At 40.7% G+C, this 18,213-nt stretch overlaps 1 protein-coding gene across 3 annotated transcripts in view; it reads left to right on the forward strand.

Moving 5' to 3' along the window:
* CLTCL1 (clathrin, heavy chain-like 1) overlaps positions 1–13,286 on the forward strand; it is a 28,253-nt gene extending 14,967 nt beyond the window's left edge. For 2 of the 3 annotated variants that reach the window (XM_009573200.1, XM_009573198.1), the window contains 15 exons: positions 1,011–1,133; positions 1,559–1,704; positions 2,095–2,278; positions 2,846–3,038; positions 3,537–3,694; positions 3,790–3,954; positions 4,383–4,490; positions 4,851–5,018; positions 5,100–5,249; positions 6,059–6,190; positions 6,535–6,645; positions 7,233–7,403; positions 8,189–8,410; positions 11,407–11,482; positions 12,500–13,286. In XM_009573200.1, coding sequence (XP_009571495.1) covers positions 1,011–1,133; positions 1,559–1,704; positions 2,095–2,278; positions 2,846–3,038; positions 3,537–3,694; positions 3,790–3,954; positions 4,383–4,490; positions 4,851–5,018; positions 5,100–5,249; positions 6,059–6,190; positions 6,535–6,645; positions 7,233–7,403; positions 8,189–8,410; positions 11,407–11,482; positions 12,500–12,615 — 2,223 coding nt within the window. In that variant the 3' untranslated portion in view covers positions 12,616–13,286. Of the gene's footprint in view, positions 1–1,010; positions 1,134–1,558; positions 1,705–2,094; positions 2,279–2,845; positions 3,039–3,536; positions 3,695–3,789; positions 3,955–4,382; positions 4,491–4,850; positions 5,019–5,099; positions 5,250–6,058; positions 6,191–6,534; positions 6,646–7,232; positions 7,404–8,188; positions 8,411–11,406; positions 11,487–12,287; positions 12,292–12,499 lie in introns of all 3 variants that reach the window. The other variant, XM_009573199.1, reaches the window with a different exon arrangement.
* Positions 13,287–18,213: the final 4,927 nt, after the last annotated feature.

The raw sequence follows: 18,213 nt of genomic DNA on the forward strand, positions 1-18,213 counted from the left end.
TTCCAGCCTGAAGCAGCTATTTTTGAAGTAATACCTCCTCTGTAGCTGTTAAAAAAAATGGCTGGCTACATGTGGCTTTTTTATTTTGGGATATGAAGGTGGCTCTGAGTTGTTGTTCTGCTAGGAAACTTTGCTAGGATAAGCTTTAACATAATGGTGAACCATAAAAACCTGTCAGTACCAGTTTCTTCCTTAAACTGATGTTCTGTGCAGGTGTATCTGGTTATGGAGAAAAGAACTTCCTTCTGTAAGAATTATTCTTGAGACATTGTTGCCTCCTAGAAGAGGGCTCAACTCGTGCAACTAATAGATGTACATTGTGAAGCAAAATTGTGCTACTACTAATTTGCTTACAGCAAAGTACTTGAGATTCCAAGAGCTAATTCAGATACTAACAAAACATGACTTGGTAGAAGATGGAATAGGCCTTCAGGTTTCTACTCTTGTAGTTGGAAATTGAAGCTAGTGGTACTAATAGGATCATAACTCATAACTCTTCCTTGCTGCATTTCTGTGGGAGATTTCACATTTTTTCTGTACCCTTAACATTTTGACAGGGGAATCCAAGCCACTTGCTACTCTGAACACTTCTAGTGTAAAGCTAATACCACCAAATATGTAACCTATTTCTAGCTTTAAACACCAGCACCATTCCTCAGTTCACTACTTAACACTGCCCAGGCAAGTGGCTCCCTTTGTAGATTTAAAACTTAAGTTCTTCAAGCTTCTGCAGGTCTTCACTTCAAACAGAAGCAAATAGTTACTGTGAAGCCACTGTCACAGTATTTGTGTGTCGGGCAAAACCAAGAGAAGCTATAGAAATTCTGCTGGAGACCTTCTCCATGAGCCTTCCAGATCAGAGGTTGGGTAAGAATTTGTCTGTGGCATTTAGCATTGGTCAGCAATTAGTTCTAGTCGGTCTTCTAGACTGTCTGATTCATAGCTAGCTAAACCTGTCTTGTTGTACTAACCCTTCACATTAACGCCAATGTTTGTAACTTCTCCTTCAGGTCTGCAATGAGAACTCACTGTTCAAGAGTGAGGCTCGCTACCTGGTGCGCAGGAAGGACCCTGAGCTCTGGGCAAATGTTCTGGAAGAAAACAACCCATTCAGGCGGCAGCTTATTGACCAGGTACAGCACAAAGGCTAAACTTTCAGTATGAGGAGACCTCAGAATGTCTCAAACATTATGGAGCATTAAAGTAGCTGTCTTCCCCCACAAGGTCCCTTGAGGCCCCATCTTAACCATACAGAAATTTGTAAAAGTTTGAGTGGCAGGTATTAACTCTGACCTTCAGAAAATGTAGTTACCAGTAAGATATTATTTCTGTCCTGCGGAGTGACCTACCTCTAGTGAATTTGCTCCCTATACAGGCCCAAGGTGTGACTTTAATAGCTATATCCAGTGTAGAAGTAACTCTTTCTTACTGTCTGTGACAAAATACTTTGACAAAATACTCTCAAAGTTCTGAAGCCTTAATTTGTAGTTCACTGGAATAGGTTGGCAAATATCTCATTTGGGGAAAACACTTAATACTTTCCTGCCCTCAAATCCAGGTTGTCCAAACAGCTTTATCAGAGACACAGGATCCAGAGGAGGTTTCTGTAACTGTGAAAGCTTTCATGACTGCTGACCTGCCTAATGAATTGATTGAGTTATTGGAAAAAATTGTCTTGGATAATTCTGTATTCAGTGAACACAGGTAAGAGGAGAGCTCTGTCCACAAGTTTAGCCTATTCGATGCCTTTGTTTAGGTTGTGAAGTGACCCAAGTTATTTGTGGACCTCTTGGCTGCAGGATCTAAGCACTCTTAAATGTGTATAATCAGGTGAAAAAGCAGAATTTAAAGTTCTCTGTACTTTAAGAACAGAGCTAGTTCACACTGCAGTTTTCAGTGATGTGTTGAGAGAAGAGGACACTGATATTGGTAAGCAATTTCCTTTTGAAGGCAAATATCAGTGCTTCTCAATCTGGGGATGAAAGGTTGTTGCTAGTGGCAGCAAGCGGGTGTATTTTTTTGCATATACAATACATGTCACTAAGCAGGTGTTACCGTGCACTGCTTATAGCCTCTGCCTTCTGTTAATCAAAGGAATCTCCAGAATCTGCTGATCCTGACAGCCATTAAGGCTGACCGCACTCGTGTGATGGAGTACATCAATCGGCTAGATAACTATGATGCCCCAGACATTGCAAACATTGCCATCAGTAATGAGCTATATGAAGAAGCCTTTGCTATATTCAGAAAATTTGATGTTAATACTTCAGCAATTCAGGTGAGGCCTGGTTCCTGCATGAAGGTATAGAATGCTAGTAATAGAGAGAATGGGAAGTGTACTGTTATATTGATTCTCGAGGGTTGATTGTCACTTAAATCACTGATACTTAAGAGTACAGTTCCCATATGATATCAAGTTGTAGGGAGAAGTGGGATTATGTGCAAAGAATAGCAAAACAGTCAAAATACTGACTTCAGAGGCTGATCTTGTCAAAGTAATCAAAAAATGTTGGGGTGTTGCACTATACGCTTGGGGTGAGTGTGCTGCATTTGATTCGCAGTGGCTACCTTGGAGACTCATACTTGAAAGGTGCAGGAGAAGCAAATACTACTAAGCATTGTTTATAGGCCAGCATTACTGACTTCTGTAAGGCAGAGGAGAAAGAGTAGCAACAAGAGTCTTATTCTTGCTGCCTCTACTTCATTGGACAGAAATGCTGTTCTAAAAGCAGTTAGCTTCATATTGCTTACACAGAACACCATATACTGTTGAAGAAAGTTCTGTTAGAAAGGACAATGTTATAAAGCTTTGATTTTTTTAACTTGCAACTTCAATTTCAAACAGGTGCTGATTGAGCACATTGGCAACTTAGACCGTGCTTATGAATTTGCAGAGAGATGTAACGAACCAGCAGTATGGAGCCAGCTAGCCAGAGCACAGCTCCAGAAGGACTTGGTGAAAGAAGCCATTGACTCCTATATAAAGGCAGATGATCCATCTGCCTACATGGAAGTTGTTCAAGCAGCTAATAGAAATGGTAAGGCAAAGCATCCTCAAACTTCAGATTGTTTGGATATGAGCTAGGTTATTGCATCTACATTGAGCAGCAGGGATTCTTGAGACTTATGTATTCTGTTTTGGAGGAAATGGGAGCAGTCAGTACATGGAATGGATGAGTTAGTGTTTAGTGAGATTCCTGTCAACAAGCTTGTCTGTGTTGCTACACTAAAGATAGACCTTCATGTGGAGATAATTTGGACTGTTATCTAAAATATAGCCAAGTATAACGTATTTATTTAGCTTTATGTGGCAGAATTTCTTGCCAACTGGATTGTAGAATAGTTGCAAGAAGTTCAACCTTACATGAAGATGACTTGGTGTTTAGCAGGGAATTCCTTAAATCAAAGGCAAATGGCTTCATATCATGGTGGAGGAGATCTTTGAGACTTCTGGTGAAAGCTGATCCTAAGGTGGGTAAGGTGAGCAATACAGAATGACTAAACAGAGGATCTTAAATATCTCTTCTCTCTTCAAGACAACTGGGAGGACCTAGTCAAGTTCTTACAGATGGCCAGGAAGAAGGCTAGAGAGTCTTATGTAGAGACGGAACTTATTTTTGCTTTGGCAAAAACTAATCGTCTGTCAGAACTGGAAGAGTTTATTAGTGGCCCTAATAATGCCCATATACAACAGGTATGTCTTGATCCACAGTTCCCATGTATGACTTGCTGCGTAGCTGACTCCTGGTTCTTGCTGTTACCCTTGTTTACCTTGGACTCCTAATCCAGGTTGGTGATCGCTGTTACGAAGAGGGGATGTATGAAGCAGCAAAATTACTCTATAACAATGTATCTAACTTTGCTCGCCTGGCATCTACCTTGGTGCACCTTGGAGAGTATCAGGCAGCAGTGGACAGTGGCCGCAAAGCCAACAGCACAAGAACTTGGAAGGAGGTAACTTAAACTTGTGGTTTTTAATAGTCTGCAGAATGTGCTCTACTGTTGCTTCTGAGCATGTTGCTCTAGAGCATAATTGGACTCCTTTGCTCTGTCAGTAATGTGGGAATTAAAGAAGAGTTGGTTCATAACTATCTACAATTAGCTCTGATAGTAGCTTGCTAACTGTTTCTGGCTACAGAGTATGTTTGTAACTTTATAAGCTGTCCTCTTGCCCAAGATAATAAAGCTTAATTTCAAAACACTGTAAAATGAGTGGCAGAGACTTTAATTGTAGAGCAAGCATTATGGAAATACCTATCTGGAACTGTACATAAGCCTCAAATTTGGTAAAGCTTTGCTAATTAACTTTTCCCTTTAATATAAGGAGATTAAGTAAGCATTGCAGTATTCTCCTGTTAACTATTTACTAACTCTCATTACAGGTATGCTTCGCCTGCGTGGACGGAAAAGAATTCCGCTTGGCACAGATCTGTGGCTTACACATAGTCATCCATGCTGATGAACTTGAAGAGCTGATCAGTTACTATCAGGTTAGATCACTGTTAATATCCTAGAAGACTTTAAACAGCATACTTGTATCTGCTAGTAAAGTGGTCACAGATAAAACACGATACCCTGTGGGGCTGATTTCTAAATTCGTTCTTCCTCCATCTCCATTTCCTAATAGCTGCATGCATTTTTTTTCTATAGTAAATGCAAGGGTGATAGTTTTCAGTGTCCCTTCTTTTGCAATTCTGTTGCCTCATTGGAATCACATCTTACAAGTCTAAGCACTCTCATTTGGAGAGAAAAGCAAAGCGTGTTGAATTTAAGTAAATATGCATTTTAGCAAGCTTTAAGTGCGATTTGGTCATGAATTTGCAATTAATCCTTATTTTCCTAACATCCAGGATCGTGGCTACTTTGAAGAATTGATTGCCCTTTTGGAAGCTGCTTTGGGCCTAGAGCGTGCTCACATGGGAATGTTTACTGAACTTGCCATCTTATACTCCAAATTCAAGCCTCAGAAAATGAGGGAACATTTGGAGCTCTTCTGGTCTAGGGTTAATATTCCAAAGGTATGCAGTAAGGTAGCTACACTGCAAGTGAAGTTGGGAAGCTGTCAGTGAATCAAACTGACTGATTTCTTGTTTTATCAGGTGCTCAGAGCTGCAGAACAGGCTCATCTCTGGGCAGAACTTGTATTCCTTTATGACAAGTACGAAGAGTATGACAATGCAATAATTACTATGATGAATCATCCCACTGATGCCTGGAAAGAAGGGCAGTTTAAAGACATAATTGCCAAGGTAAGTAACTAGTTAAATGAATCAAAGTGCTGAAAACTTCTTTCAGAACAGAGACAAAAATGCACAACAGAATCACCGCTTAGAAGATGAGTTTGCTTAAGTTACTACTCGGTTTTCCTGCTGTACTTAGAACAATCTAATCTTACACCCTTTGTTTTCTGCTGTGCAGCACATTCTGTTGAGTGGCAGCAGCTAGCACAGGATGTTTTCAGAGACTGCTCAGGCTCATAGGTCACAAGCAAGAGGTATAACCTCTTTAATACCTTTTGAACTGACTGCTGTCTTAATCTGAGGCTGTGACTGTTCTTGAAAGATCTCTGCAAATGTTTCCAACTGTTTCAGTGGGAGAATTGCAGTGGGCAGTCCCATGAACACAGCAGAGAATAGTGAATTTATGAATAGTTTAGACAAGATTTGAGATTGAACACTTTCTTATTGGTCTTATGGGTTTCAAGGCAACAACTTAGACTGGTTAAGACTACAACCCTTACTGGCTTTAGGAGTTCAGCAAATGGTCACTAACTCTAGTAGGCCACCTTTGCCAGGATCTCTTAACTGTGGATGGGTTAGAACTGGTTTGTAGTAGCCCTGGTAGCTTGTGACTTTACTATCTGGAAGCAGATGGCACAAGAAGCAGTCATAAGATTGAACAAGAATTCTGCATGTAAGTGTAACACTCCTGGCCTCTAGAAGGAAACTTAAGCTTTTATTTAAGAGTTAAATAAACATTGTGCTGAGTTAAGTGATTCAAGCTAAGCACCTTTAGGCTTATTTGTGTTTGAAATACTAACTAGTGTCTAACCATGCAGGTGGCGAATGTGGAGCTGTACTACAAAGCCTTGCAGTTCTACTTAGACTACAAACCTCTGCTGATCAATGATCTCCTGCTTGTATTATCTCCACGACTGGATCACACCAGGACAGTCAACTTTTTCTCAAAGGTGAGTTTGGGAGATAGTAGATGAATAAGAAATGCTCTTGCTCAAGTTAAGATACTCCAGTCTCTGGCTGGAAAAAAGGGTTGACATCTATTAGGTGGCTTTGCCTCCAATATAAAGGACTGAGAAGCAGCCCAATCCTGGCTTGATACAGGAAACACGGGAAGAATTAGCATAACTGGCCTAGGAGGCTGTTTTATTTTACTTTTGGCAATACAAGATGCTTTGTCTGAAAGGTCCTGACAGTAAGCACAAACTTTTGTAATAACAAGTGGGAACCTGTTTCAGGAGTATGAAGTGTCAGAATTGGTATACTTAATTTTGTATTGGAATCATCTTAATTCCAGGTTAATCGGCTACTTCTAGTAAAGCCTTATCTGCGTTCAGTCCAGAACCACAACAACAAAGGAGTTAATGAAGCTCTAAACAACCTTTTAACAGAGGAGGAAGATTACCAGGTGAGCCCCACAAAATAGATTGCTAGGCCTGAGGGATGCTCCTCTTTCTCCAACAAAAAGAGGCCATAGTTTAGTTGTTCCCCATCTGACACAGAGTAATTCCCTTGTGTGGAAGATAACTTGCAATGTTGCAATGCAACAGTAGTGGGGGTGGAATCAGACCCTTTGTGCGCAGGAGTCTTGAGACACTGATTTGCAAACAAAGCAAATGCCACAGTTATTTCTCTCGGTACAACAGACTTCATAAAGGTCTATATTAGGTATGTACTCTACTGGGCAACACTTCTGTAAACAGATTTGCTTCTGGCCCCATTGGCTGCTGTTTGGAAGACATGCTTTGTCTTCTACAGTTATTAGCTTTTCTGTTCTGTCAAGTGAAGTCAGTATGACCGAGTTAGCATCTTGCTTTGTTAAAAATCATCTTTTGGAGAGATGCATGAAATACACAGGGTAAACAAGCTGTAGCCATAGTATCAACATCCAGCTAGCAGAACCTAAACACTTGTGCACCATGCTTAGATGCTTCTTTACTGTAGTTCTTGCCTACTACCATCTGGAAGCACGAGTAACAATTCTCTCTCAAACAGGGTTTGAGAGCTTCCATTGATGCCTATGACAACTTTGATAATATAACGTTGGCTCAGCGTTTGGAAAAGCACGAACTAATTGAATTTAGACGTATTGCAGCATACTTGTATAAGGGTAACAACCGCTGGAAACAGAGCGTGGAGCTATGCAAGAAAGACCGTCTGTATAAGGTGAGTTAATGCAGCCTTTCTCCCTGACTGTCAAAGAAGTCTGAGCTATGAAGCGTAGATCTCCTGGATACTGAATGTGTTTCGTTATTTTCAGATCTGGACTTCTAATTAGTCTTAGCCCTTCACTTGAAGTTTAAGGAAAGAGTCTTAGAGCAGAAGTGTTTGCAATTTCAAATGCATATCTTAAATCTAATTTCATAATGTTATCTTGTACTTGGAGATCTGTCTGTATCAATGGCATCTGTACAGTTTTCTATATCAGTACGGAGCATCCTTCATAGAACTGAAGACTTACGCCCATGTTAGGGTACAGATGAAAATATGATTACGATGGTATAGTCTTCAAGCCTGTAGTGAGTTCACATGGGCCAGTTCTTGACTACTGTGTAGGAGAGCTGGCAAATAGTCTTCTGTCTTGATGCATAGCAAGCAGTTGATGCAATAATCTCTTCTGCTCTGGGTAGTCCTTAACATCTAATGGTGAGGTAGGTGGGATTGTTTATTTTCTCTGTCACAAAACTAAGCAAAATCTCATCAGGCCACTTCAAGTACTTAAGGAAAGCCTGCTGGATAATGTTAATACAAGTATCTGGGTTGCCTCAAAATAAGGACTTAACTGAGTGTATGTACAGTAGTTTGGCTCTTACAGAACATGCCTGGTGTTGCTAACTCACTCCATGGTATGCCAAATACCTGGCTTATCTAGGTAGCAATAACATGCACATAAGGTGCAAGCAAGATGCTGACAGGCAAGGGTCAAGCTTAACTGTTGTTCTTTTCTGTAGGATGCTATGCAGTATGCTGCAGAGTCCAAAGATGCAGAACTAGCTGAGAAGCTGCTTCAGTGGTTCCTGGAAGAAGGCAAGCAGGAGTGCTTTGCAGCCTGCCTTTTCACATGTTATGACTTGCTGCACCCAGATGTAGTCCTTGAGTTGGCATGGAGGCATAACATCATGGACTTTGCAATGCCTTATTTCATCCAAGTGATGAGAGAGTACCTTACCAAAGTGAGTATTGCATAGGCTAAAAAGTTAAGACTTCTAGTTTGCTGGATGATTAGCATTATGCAAACCAGAGCTCTTTGCATGTATTTAGAATATTGTTTTTTCCTCATAGACTAAGTCTTCTAGGAAGTTCTGTGGGTTTAATAGCTTCAGGCTAGCTAGCAAAATTTATAAATAGATGCCTTGGGACTTGAAAGAGGGCTAGTTAAACTTTTGCTTTTAACAGTGGACATAAGCAACTGTGTGCTTCTCAGAGCAGCTCCATAGTTAATGAAGCTGAAGACTTGGTGAGGACAACCTGTATAACTCTACTTCGTGCAACTATGAAAGTACTCTGTTTTCTTGTTACGGAGAATGTAGCTTTTGAGTAACTAATAGTACACACTATTCCTACATCAGCCATAGGAGTAGACTGATGAAGATAATTTTTTTAAGTGGAAAATAGAACTTTAGATGCGTAGTCTGGCTGTACAATACTGATAAAAATAGCTAGTCCTCAATTGAGAGAGAAGAGAGATTCTGATCATGTGGGGTCCTGAAATGCTTGTCTTGACCAGCTCTAAGATACTAAGCTAAGATAATTCCTTAGAAGGCTCTAGGGTTGCATAGGACATCACAGTAAAGAACTTCATTAAAATGAGTAATCTAAAAGTGACTGCTTCAGGTTGCCTCTAATCAGTCATGTTAAGTATTCCCCTCTGAATTTTCTTGCAGGTTGATGGGCTGTTCTATAAGGTGACACTCTGATTTCAAACTCTTTGTGTTCATTTGTGTCCCTCAATATCCTAGGATTCTTTTACAGGAATCTAGCTGTAGCTTCTGCCAGAAGAGCAGTGTAATTTAGCTCTAACTCATTTCCTGTTCACCTTCTAATGCTAAAAGGATAACTATTCACAAGCAACTTGAAAATCCAACCAGACTCTGCTCCTCTTTGTGGGAAACAGAAGCAAGTGATTGAGGAGGAATTGAGTGTTTGGGCTCCTGTTCACTATATTACAGATATCTTGTGGCAGGGAGGATGTTGTTCGTAAGTAAACAAAAGCAGTTGCCATGTAATGGGATGTGTTCTAAGTGCAAATCGCTTGTTATGCTGTAAATTACTGAAGTGTGCAATCTTTCAGGCATGGTGAGTTTGAATAGTAGCATAAAGCTTCTGTAAACTTTTTGCCTGTTAGTATGATGAAAGTACCTGCACAGATCTTAAACTCCTCCTCCTCATATTCCACTGAGGAGAGACTTGCCACAGAAGTTCACCTGTACTCTTCCATGTGAGGTTTAGGACTAAGATCATGGGTTTTAAACTGCTGGTTGGATTTACAAGTAATCACATGTACTAAATACGGGATAACTTGCCAAGGAAAATCTGCATGGTGAAAGTGGTTTACAGTGGAACTAATTTAGTCTGTTGAATTAACTGCAAAACATGGAATTAGAGAATGGGCTTTATAAATGTGGTGTGTCTAAAATTGTCATGTAACTAACTTCAAAAGTACAAAAGAATAGACTAGTTTATCAGTGGGGTGTGTATGTCTTCCAGAACTTATCTTTCGTTTATGCATAAAAAGGTGTTAAAGCACAGAATAGCCTATGTCCCAGAAGGGGTCAGGCACGCGAAGTATGATGATGCTCATTGGGAAACCTTTTGAACAACTTCACTTCTAGGCAGCAAATCAGATCGATGTTTAGGCTTTCCTGGAGAGCTGCTCTTGTCCCTTCTTCAGGATGTCTGCTCTCGGTGTGCTTGCTGTTTCTCCAACAGAGGGAGTAACTGCACTTTTGTTCAAAGTTCCTTAATGCTTTAGGGGTAATAAAGAGGAAAGTCTAATCCAAGAGAGTGGGAATCCCAGGTCGTAAGTAGAGCAATGCAACTAGTTTGAAACTGGTAGATGTCAATTGCTTTGATCCATAGTAATATGGGTAGCATTTGTAACACAAATACTTAATGTTATCCTGAAGATCTGTTAGGCTGACAGCTATAAATGAACTAGTTAAAGACCTACTGCCACTCAAGTTATTAATTTGAGTTGCAAACTTCAAGAAGTCCAGGAAACAGTTAAACACCACATCAAGGTAACATCTCTGAAGTATAATAAAGACCTTTCTTGCAAGCACTTCTCAGACCAGATATGATCCTTGCAGTGGGAAAGGAGGATGAGGAGCAGCTGAAATACAGCATTGGGCTAAATGTAGGTTTGCCCAGGATGTTAGTACTGCCTGTTTCTGGATGTGAAGCTGTGTGATTTTTATGCCTTGCAGTGTTCAGTCTCAATGGTTCACTTATGGAAGATGTAACTTCTTAAACCTGAGAGAAGGAAGGTACTGTTGCCTTCTCAGATTACTCCCCTTAGCCCCAATTCAAAGTTGTGTTCAGGGCTCCTGCATTACTGTAACTTTCACAAATGTGTTTAGCATGAACAGAGCTTTGTTTGGCACAACACTGGGATCTGTATAAAGCTGATACTACTAGACCACTTTCCATGATGGTTCTAGAGTTTCCTCTAAAAGGAGTCTATGTGAATACTAATACGGTTAAACCAGTACTCTGCAGCCCATGTTAGGCTGTAGCCCTAGATAAGGTCAAACTTCATGGGTCTGGAATATTTGCAAATATCTGGGTCCTCTCATTGAAGTGGAGAGGGATCGCAGGTTGATAGATAAGATTAGGGCCATTTGAGATGATGCTTAGAACTGCAATCTGATGGGCTTGTTTTCTGGGTCATATTTGACAGTTACTAGAATAGAGCCCCAAAAAGTGCTTTACTTGAAGGTAATGATGATCTCAGCTGCATTTGACACTATTGTTTATTGCAATAAACCTAAAGCAATTGGGAGGGCAGCTTTACAACAGAAGTTGCTGGGAACATGCAGACTTTCATAGTCTCCAACCTGGACTAATAAAAGGAACACTTGATAGCTAAGGTACCAGGCATGAAAAGCCTCACATGATGGTGCAGTTCCTAGATAAGGCCTTCATACATCTCCTGTTCGCTTCAATGTAGGTGGATAAACTTGATGCTTCTGAAAGCCTAAGAAAAGAAGAGGAACACGTAACTGAACCCACTCCAATAGTGTTTGGTAGGTGAAAGACTTGGTTTTAATTGATTACTTATTGTCACTCTGGTCTCTCTTTGTGGAGGTAACTTAAATGACTACCTCCAGTTGAAGTAAACTGGTTTCAACTAGATAGTAAAATGGTTGTCCCTGCTAGATGAACTGCATAAGTTGTGAAGTGACATCTCACTCTTACAGTACTTCTACTCTTCAGCTGAAGTATTGCTCCTCTTACATGGCTCAGAACTCTAGCTTAGGTATAGTCTTTCAGTATGGTAACAGGACAGGGAATACAGAAGTGTGCACAACCCCAGGAATAACTTAGAGCGTGCAAATTCCTCCTGTTATTCCTGTCTAAGAGGAATGTGTCTGCCTTCTGCTCTTCCAAGTAGAAAGGCAGACTGGTGTTCTAGCTCACCCATTTTAAGACATGTGCAGCCAAAAAACCATGGCTGTCCTCAAGCGTGCTGCTATTTTACAAGCCCTTCTGAAGAGATATTCTGCTAACAAAGCACCTAGAAGTGGCTGGTAAGGGAAGGATGTGACTGGTTCACTGTCTGATGTAAATGTTAACCTAAATTTAACATATGCATGAGGCATGTGTGCTCCTAGTGATGAAGACAAATCTGTCAAATGTTTGGGCCTTTTGCAGCACTCTCCGAACTGAAACCTAACAGACCTAACTATTTGCTTGAATTGCTTTACTTTTCAGTTCTGACCACGCATGGGTTAAATAGTATCAGTTTGTTTGGCTTTCAGTATGGTCTCTTCAAAAGAAGCTAGGCTTATCATGCCCTCAAGATCAGTTGATACTCATCTTCCCTCTGAGTCCTGCCTTGCTTTTGTAGTTTTCTGGTAGCAAGAGCAGATGGATTAGGTGCCCACTCTGTGGTCCATGTTGAGTAATAGTGTGACTTGCTAGTGTATGCTTGCACAGTAGCTGATTTTTAGCTAAAGCCTCATAATCCTGTCCCATAGTACAGCTAGCATTAGGGAAGCTTGGGTTCTTGAACTAACTTTTTTTTTCTCATGCTTTTCTAGGCCAGCAGTTGATGTTAACAGCAGGCCCCAGTGCAGTACCTCCCCAGGCAAACTTCCCATATGGATACACAGCACCAGGATTCACCCAGCCACCTGTTTATGGTTTCAATATGTAACTAGCTCTCTGACAGACCTTCACTGTCTCTGTTCTCTTCCTTCCCGTCCCTTTTTAACTTCTCCAAGAAGTATACAATGGTCCTAAAGGCACAGATGACCTTCTGTTGGCTGAACACACTTGCTGCCCGGCTCAGTGAGGAGACTTCAACGGGATGCCTATTACTGTTATTTATTGATTATTGTCCGGTTACATTTCAATCTCTGAAAGGCAGCTTTTGTTAATGACATTGTGAGACTCTTGTCTGAAGTTAAGGCACTATTTCACTAACTCATATAGCAATAACTGCTTGAGGCCAGGGGGAAGAGAGCATATTTTTCTTTCTTTTGCAAAGCCCATTGAAGGCAGCTGGGAAATTGCCTGGCACCAAGTTGTTAAAGCTTTAGCTGAAGCTACTGAAGTGGCAGGGTTGTTAACAATTCAGTGAAGCATCTCGTTAATAATGAATTGTTGAAAGCTTGTGTACATCTGACTACCCCATTTTATTTGCAGTCTTATGTGCAAAAGAAAATGGGCTTTCTAATATTTGTGCTCTGAATGTTTAGAGGAGTATTGGGAAAGTTTCCTTTTCTGGACAATAATGCTGTTGGGGTTCAATGCTGTTGGAGTCTGTTCTATATTTTCTGGAGTAGATCTGAGACTTGAAGAAAATAAATCTTCTCATGCCAGAGAGCAAACACTTCCCAGATCCTTTTTGTTTAACAAGAAGAGAGCATGTTACTTGTTGACGTTAAATGGTACTAAAGGAAACCTCAGCTATGTGTGGCAAGTGAACATGGGAATGTGCATGGGCTGCCAAAGTACTAGAGATGCAAGAGCACAGTGTCAGGGTTGGGGAGGGAGACACACTGCTAAAATACTGAGGCGGTAGGGAGGGCCATAATCCTGACTTTTTTATTTGCACCTTTAACTGATTCTGACATTGGCTTCCTGCCACACCATGTTCTGACCCTGTGTGGTGGGCAGAGTCAGCACCACCTGAATTAGCAGGGGGCAGTGACTCAGTTCTGCTATGCTGCAGTAGTATCAATGGCATGTCCATCACCCACCTCTTTCTTTGAGAATGCCAACAGGTATGTATTATTACTTTGTGCCACTCTTCAAATACATGTATCATTAACGTTTTATGTACTTAGATAACAATGTATAATTTATGGTTATGAATCTTGTGCTAATCTTGAATATTATAAAAGTCCAACTATAAATGTAAAACTGCAGTATCCACTGTGTGGTTCTAGTCTTAATATCTCGGGGGTGGGGACTGGTTAGTAGTAATACACTACCACTAATAGCATCAGGTTTCTTAATCTGACAACTAAGGATGCCAGGTAGGAAAAAGGGAAACTTGTGCCAAAGCACCTAACACAGATGGCTTAGCAGTTAACTTAAAAGGGAGTTGCGGTCTCTTCACTGGACACATCAGCACACTGTCACGTGTGGAGGTCATGCTGCAGGAGGCAGTCACATGCTTGCATGACTTCATTCACAGGACTGGAAAAACTTCAGTCCTGGGCTGAGGGAGATGCTGCAGGTAGCGTCTTCTCCACTAAAATACATTAATACAGCAGCAGTAGTGGTAAGCTACACCTTTTCATACTGAATTCTACTTGAACAGGGCAAAACAGGTTAAATGCCAACCAGTAGAGACTGCCAGGGTTGTGAAATCAGTAACAGACTATGCTTTAGCACAATTCTAACCAGCATACTGTCTGCCTTGGTCACTGCACTGTGATAGCAATGGCAAAGAGATGCGGTGTCCACCTTCGTGATACAGGCCAGAGTGCTCTAAGTGTTGATGTAACATACTAACCTCAGTTTTGTACTGATCAGCACTCAACAGCTCAGCTTGAAATACTGAGCAGCTAATGAGTTCAAGCAAATCTGCACTCTGTCCGGACTTATCCCTAGCAGGAATTAGCCAGGTAGCACGCTATTTTCCACGCAAATGGTATTTATATTTTGTAACTAGTTCCTCATGGGTCAAAAGGAATTTGGGTGAGGCAGCTGGAACTGAAGACCAGCTCTAGGATTAGTATGACTGTGGGAGTTTCCTTCCTCTCAACTTGAAAATTTACTGTGACTTCATAGCAACAATTAAAAGCTGATGGTGGAATACAGTAAACTGCTAGATTAAATACTAGAACAGCTCATGACCTGCAGAGAATTGAGCTAGCCTGGGGATCCTTAATAGCTGCAGTCTAGAAATTTAATTACAGGAATGACTGAGTTGTCAAGGAAAGCAAAGCTGCCAGCTCTGATGAATAGTCTTGCTTTAGTTGCTCTCCTGGTATCTTAAGCTCTTGCTAAGTATAATGGATTTTATAAATTTTGTGATCTTGCATTCTAAAATGCACCTGGAAACACATAGTCCCTGCCATTACAGTGCAGCTGTACCTAAAATGTGGAACAAACTTGCATACCAGAGTACTTCATTGTTTCTTTAACAGTTAAGTCATTCTCAGCAAGTGGGTTAAGTGGAGGACTTAATCCAGTTTATGAAGTTGTAGTGTCCATCCGAGTTTTTGAAAACTTGGATAAGATTGTTTTGCAGAAAACCTCCTCTAAAACTGATTCCCACCATTTCAGTGAGATGGGGCTAGTGCTGTCATGTAGAATGATCTGTTCATGCAGAACATGCTGTGGAGTGCAGCATCTGGAGACTAACTTCTGGGCTCATGATGCTGTCAAATAGTAACTTGCTTGAACCTACATACAGGCTTTTACCAACTTATGTTTTTCCTGTGAGAAACAGTATGGATTTCCTTCTGTAATACCTCTTGCTATTTGTCAGACCTTAGAGGGATTTTCCCCAATCCGGCAAACTTTGGGTAACTACAGATCTGGCACCAGAGATGACAAGCAATTCATGAGCATTGCTGTGGAGCTGCTCTAATGTCTTGTGAGCTAGGTGGAAATGGATCTCTCCACAAATGACTGCAAGGATGTGTGCTGCTCTTGGCATTAAATTCTGACCTGCGTTCAGCTGCTCGCTCTGTGCTAGCACTTGAGCTCCTTACACTATCCTTTGGTCCCTCACATCTTTAAAGGTTACTGGTTTCTTCTGGTACAAATACCAAATGAAAGGAGAAGGGAGGAAGAATGTCTAACGGAGCTGCTGCTAGAAGCAGAATTCTGATGGAGGCTGCTGCTGTCTGCTCTGTTGGGCCAGATGAGCCAGCCCCATAAACTCGGGAGAAATTAAATTCAGGAGGAATGCATTGCTGGGGTAAGTTCTGTTTCTTACTGGCTACATAACAAGACTTGTATTTCCCTTCCCCCTTTTTAGGGCTCTATAATTAAATGGTAGTATAGCAGAAGAAAATGCTCCTTAAAAAATAAAACTTATAGGTAGATGAAGCCTGTTCAAGTTAGTACAAATTATGCGATTGATACAGGAAAGACAGTAGTAACTGTAAGGTCCAAAACTTAATTTTTACTTAATAGCTTTTTTTTTAACTGCAGTGCTGAGAGCTGGCACTTACAGGATGACATGGATCCCTTAATAAGGCTACGTGAAACAAGGAACAACTCTTTTTCCCTGGCAAAGTCAGGAACAGTTACTCAGAAGCATAAAAAATTTCTTCTGTTTTTTGAACTCTAAAAGTGACAGACAAATCCTCTGTTGTCTGATGCCCACTTAGATGAGTGTGGATAGCTTTTGTACTTGGGTACAGTCAGCTTTGCCCAAGTATAACTGCTGTATAGTTAATGTTTTTGCTTCAATGTGTGACATTTAATTTGCAGGCTAGAACTTGGCCACTGAGAAGCTCTTGGTGTGATTAAACCAGCGTGACAGTGGATCCAATTTGTACTAAAAAAATTGAGGCTAGAAATCTTGCAAATCTTGGAACAAGTAGCAGTGCATGTACCAGGTTCCCATAACAAGCAGTTTAGAAAGTGTGCGTACTACCTTGTGACAGGGCGTATTTCTCATCTGTAGAACTTCGTTCAGTCTTTCTGGGTCCTTCCTGTTCTGCTGTAGATAGTTTGGCTTGTCACTTGTTTCCAAGTTGACTTTTTTTTTTTTTGCTTTACAGAGCACCCCAAGACTGCTTTAATCTCATTTGTTCCCACAAAGTAAAATTGTGGCATCTTAAATTTGTGATAAAATGTTATGGAACATAAGGCTGGAAAATGCTTAATGACACCAGAGTGTTTTGTAACACTGGTGTGTAATTAGGTTGTGGTTTGCTGACTGAATTAACACTTGCTATAGCAACCTGCAGGTGTACCAGTCCAGCTTAATGGATCTGGAGTCTTATTCTGCTACATCTCTTACTTCAGCAAGCATTCAGCCTTCTAAGAGTTTGTTGCTAGTATAGCTTTCTTGTTTTTTCAATACTATGCATTTTCTGTGGGCATCTTTCCAAAGGTAATGACAGGTCCTCACTCATGTTTTACTACTAAAATGCTGCAAAATAGTTAGCGTGGGTATGTGTTTCGGTCTAGATCTTTCAGGAAGGTAGCAAAATCCATCTGTTTTCTTCCAAGCTAAAATAGACTATAAAGTTGCCAGCTTCTAAGTGTTAAGATGGTATGAATTTGAAATAGTCAGTGAAGAGTAAGTCTTGTCTTGCTTTTATGTGTCAGAATTTAAAAATTCTGAGTCCAATTATTCAGTTATGCATTCTCCTGTGTGGTTCAATGACTCAAGGAGAAATTTTTTTTTCTGTCTGCTGTGGTTTTGATCAAGACTTTAAAATATCTTCATCTAAAAATCTGTATTTCTCCTTTTCCCCCTAGTGGTTATAAAAGGAAGGAATTACAAAGTCATCGGGTATATTCTTTTCCAAAGCAATGAGGTGTCCAATATTATGCAGAGCACAAATTCCCAAAGTGCTGGTTATCCAGCTGGGAAGCTACGAGTGGATTCAAGTGGGAAGGGGTGGTTAGTAAATCTTTGAATTGCTTTCCTTTTGGAAGATACATTTTTGTTTTCAGTTAGATGGTGGGGAAATGGTCTCATCTAGGTAAACTGCTAACAGGGTTTGTCAACTGGAGTAGTTTCTTTCAGTAATACATCATGCTGTGAGGGAAGCGTGACCATGGTCTGGTAGCAGAATGATAACCTCTAAATGCTGTATGCAGTACATGGATTTCACTCGTCTTCTGAGATGAGTCAGGCCCACTCAAATGTTAATGTAACAGGGACTTCTGCTGGGCTCTTGAGAGGCTCAGTCTTGGTAATCTCAGTGAATAATCTTGAGTATCAACAGCAGCTCTTTTTGCATGCGTGCTCAAGTGGGAATCATGCAAGTTGTTTTGGAATAGTATCATCTTTCTTATAGTCACAGTAGCTCCTGCTGCACACACTTGAAAGCTGGGGAGATGTTGACTCAAATCTTCAATACGATCACTTCTCCTTGAAGCCCGTTATGTGCAGGATCTGTTATGCATAAAGGAATCAATTGTTCTTGTCAGGCAACCCGAGACGAAATGAGTTTTCTTATTTTACCGTAAGACCCCAAGTGACATGGATTAATAATGCATGGAAAGGTTTGTAGGAGTTGATGAGTTGTAACAATTCAAATAATATAGCTGTTCAGTGAAATGAAGAGATTCTCTGATTCAAGAGCATATAATAGGAAGTTGTCTGCCC

Source organism: Fulmarus glacialis, unplaced genomic scaffold (genome assembly GCF_000690835.1).
Source record: "Fulmarus glacialis isolate BGI_N327 unplaced genomic scaffold, ASM69083v1 scaffold43802, whole genome shotgun sequence".
Taxonomy (NCBI): Eukaryota; Metazoa; Chordata; class Aves; order Procellariiformes; family Procellariidae; genus Fulmarus; species Fulmarus glacialis.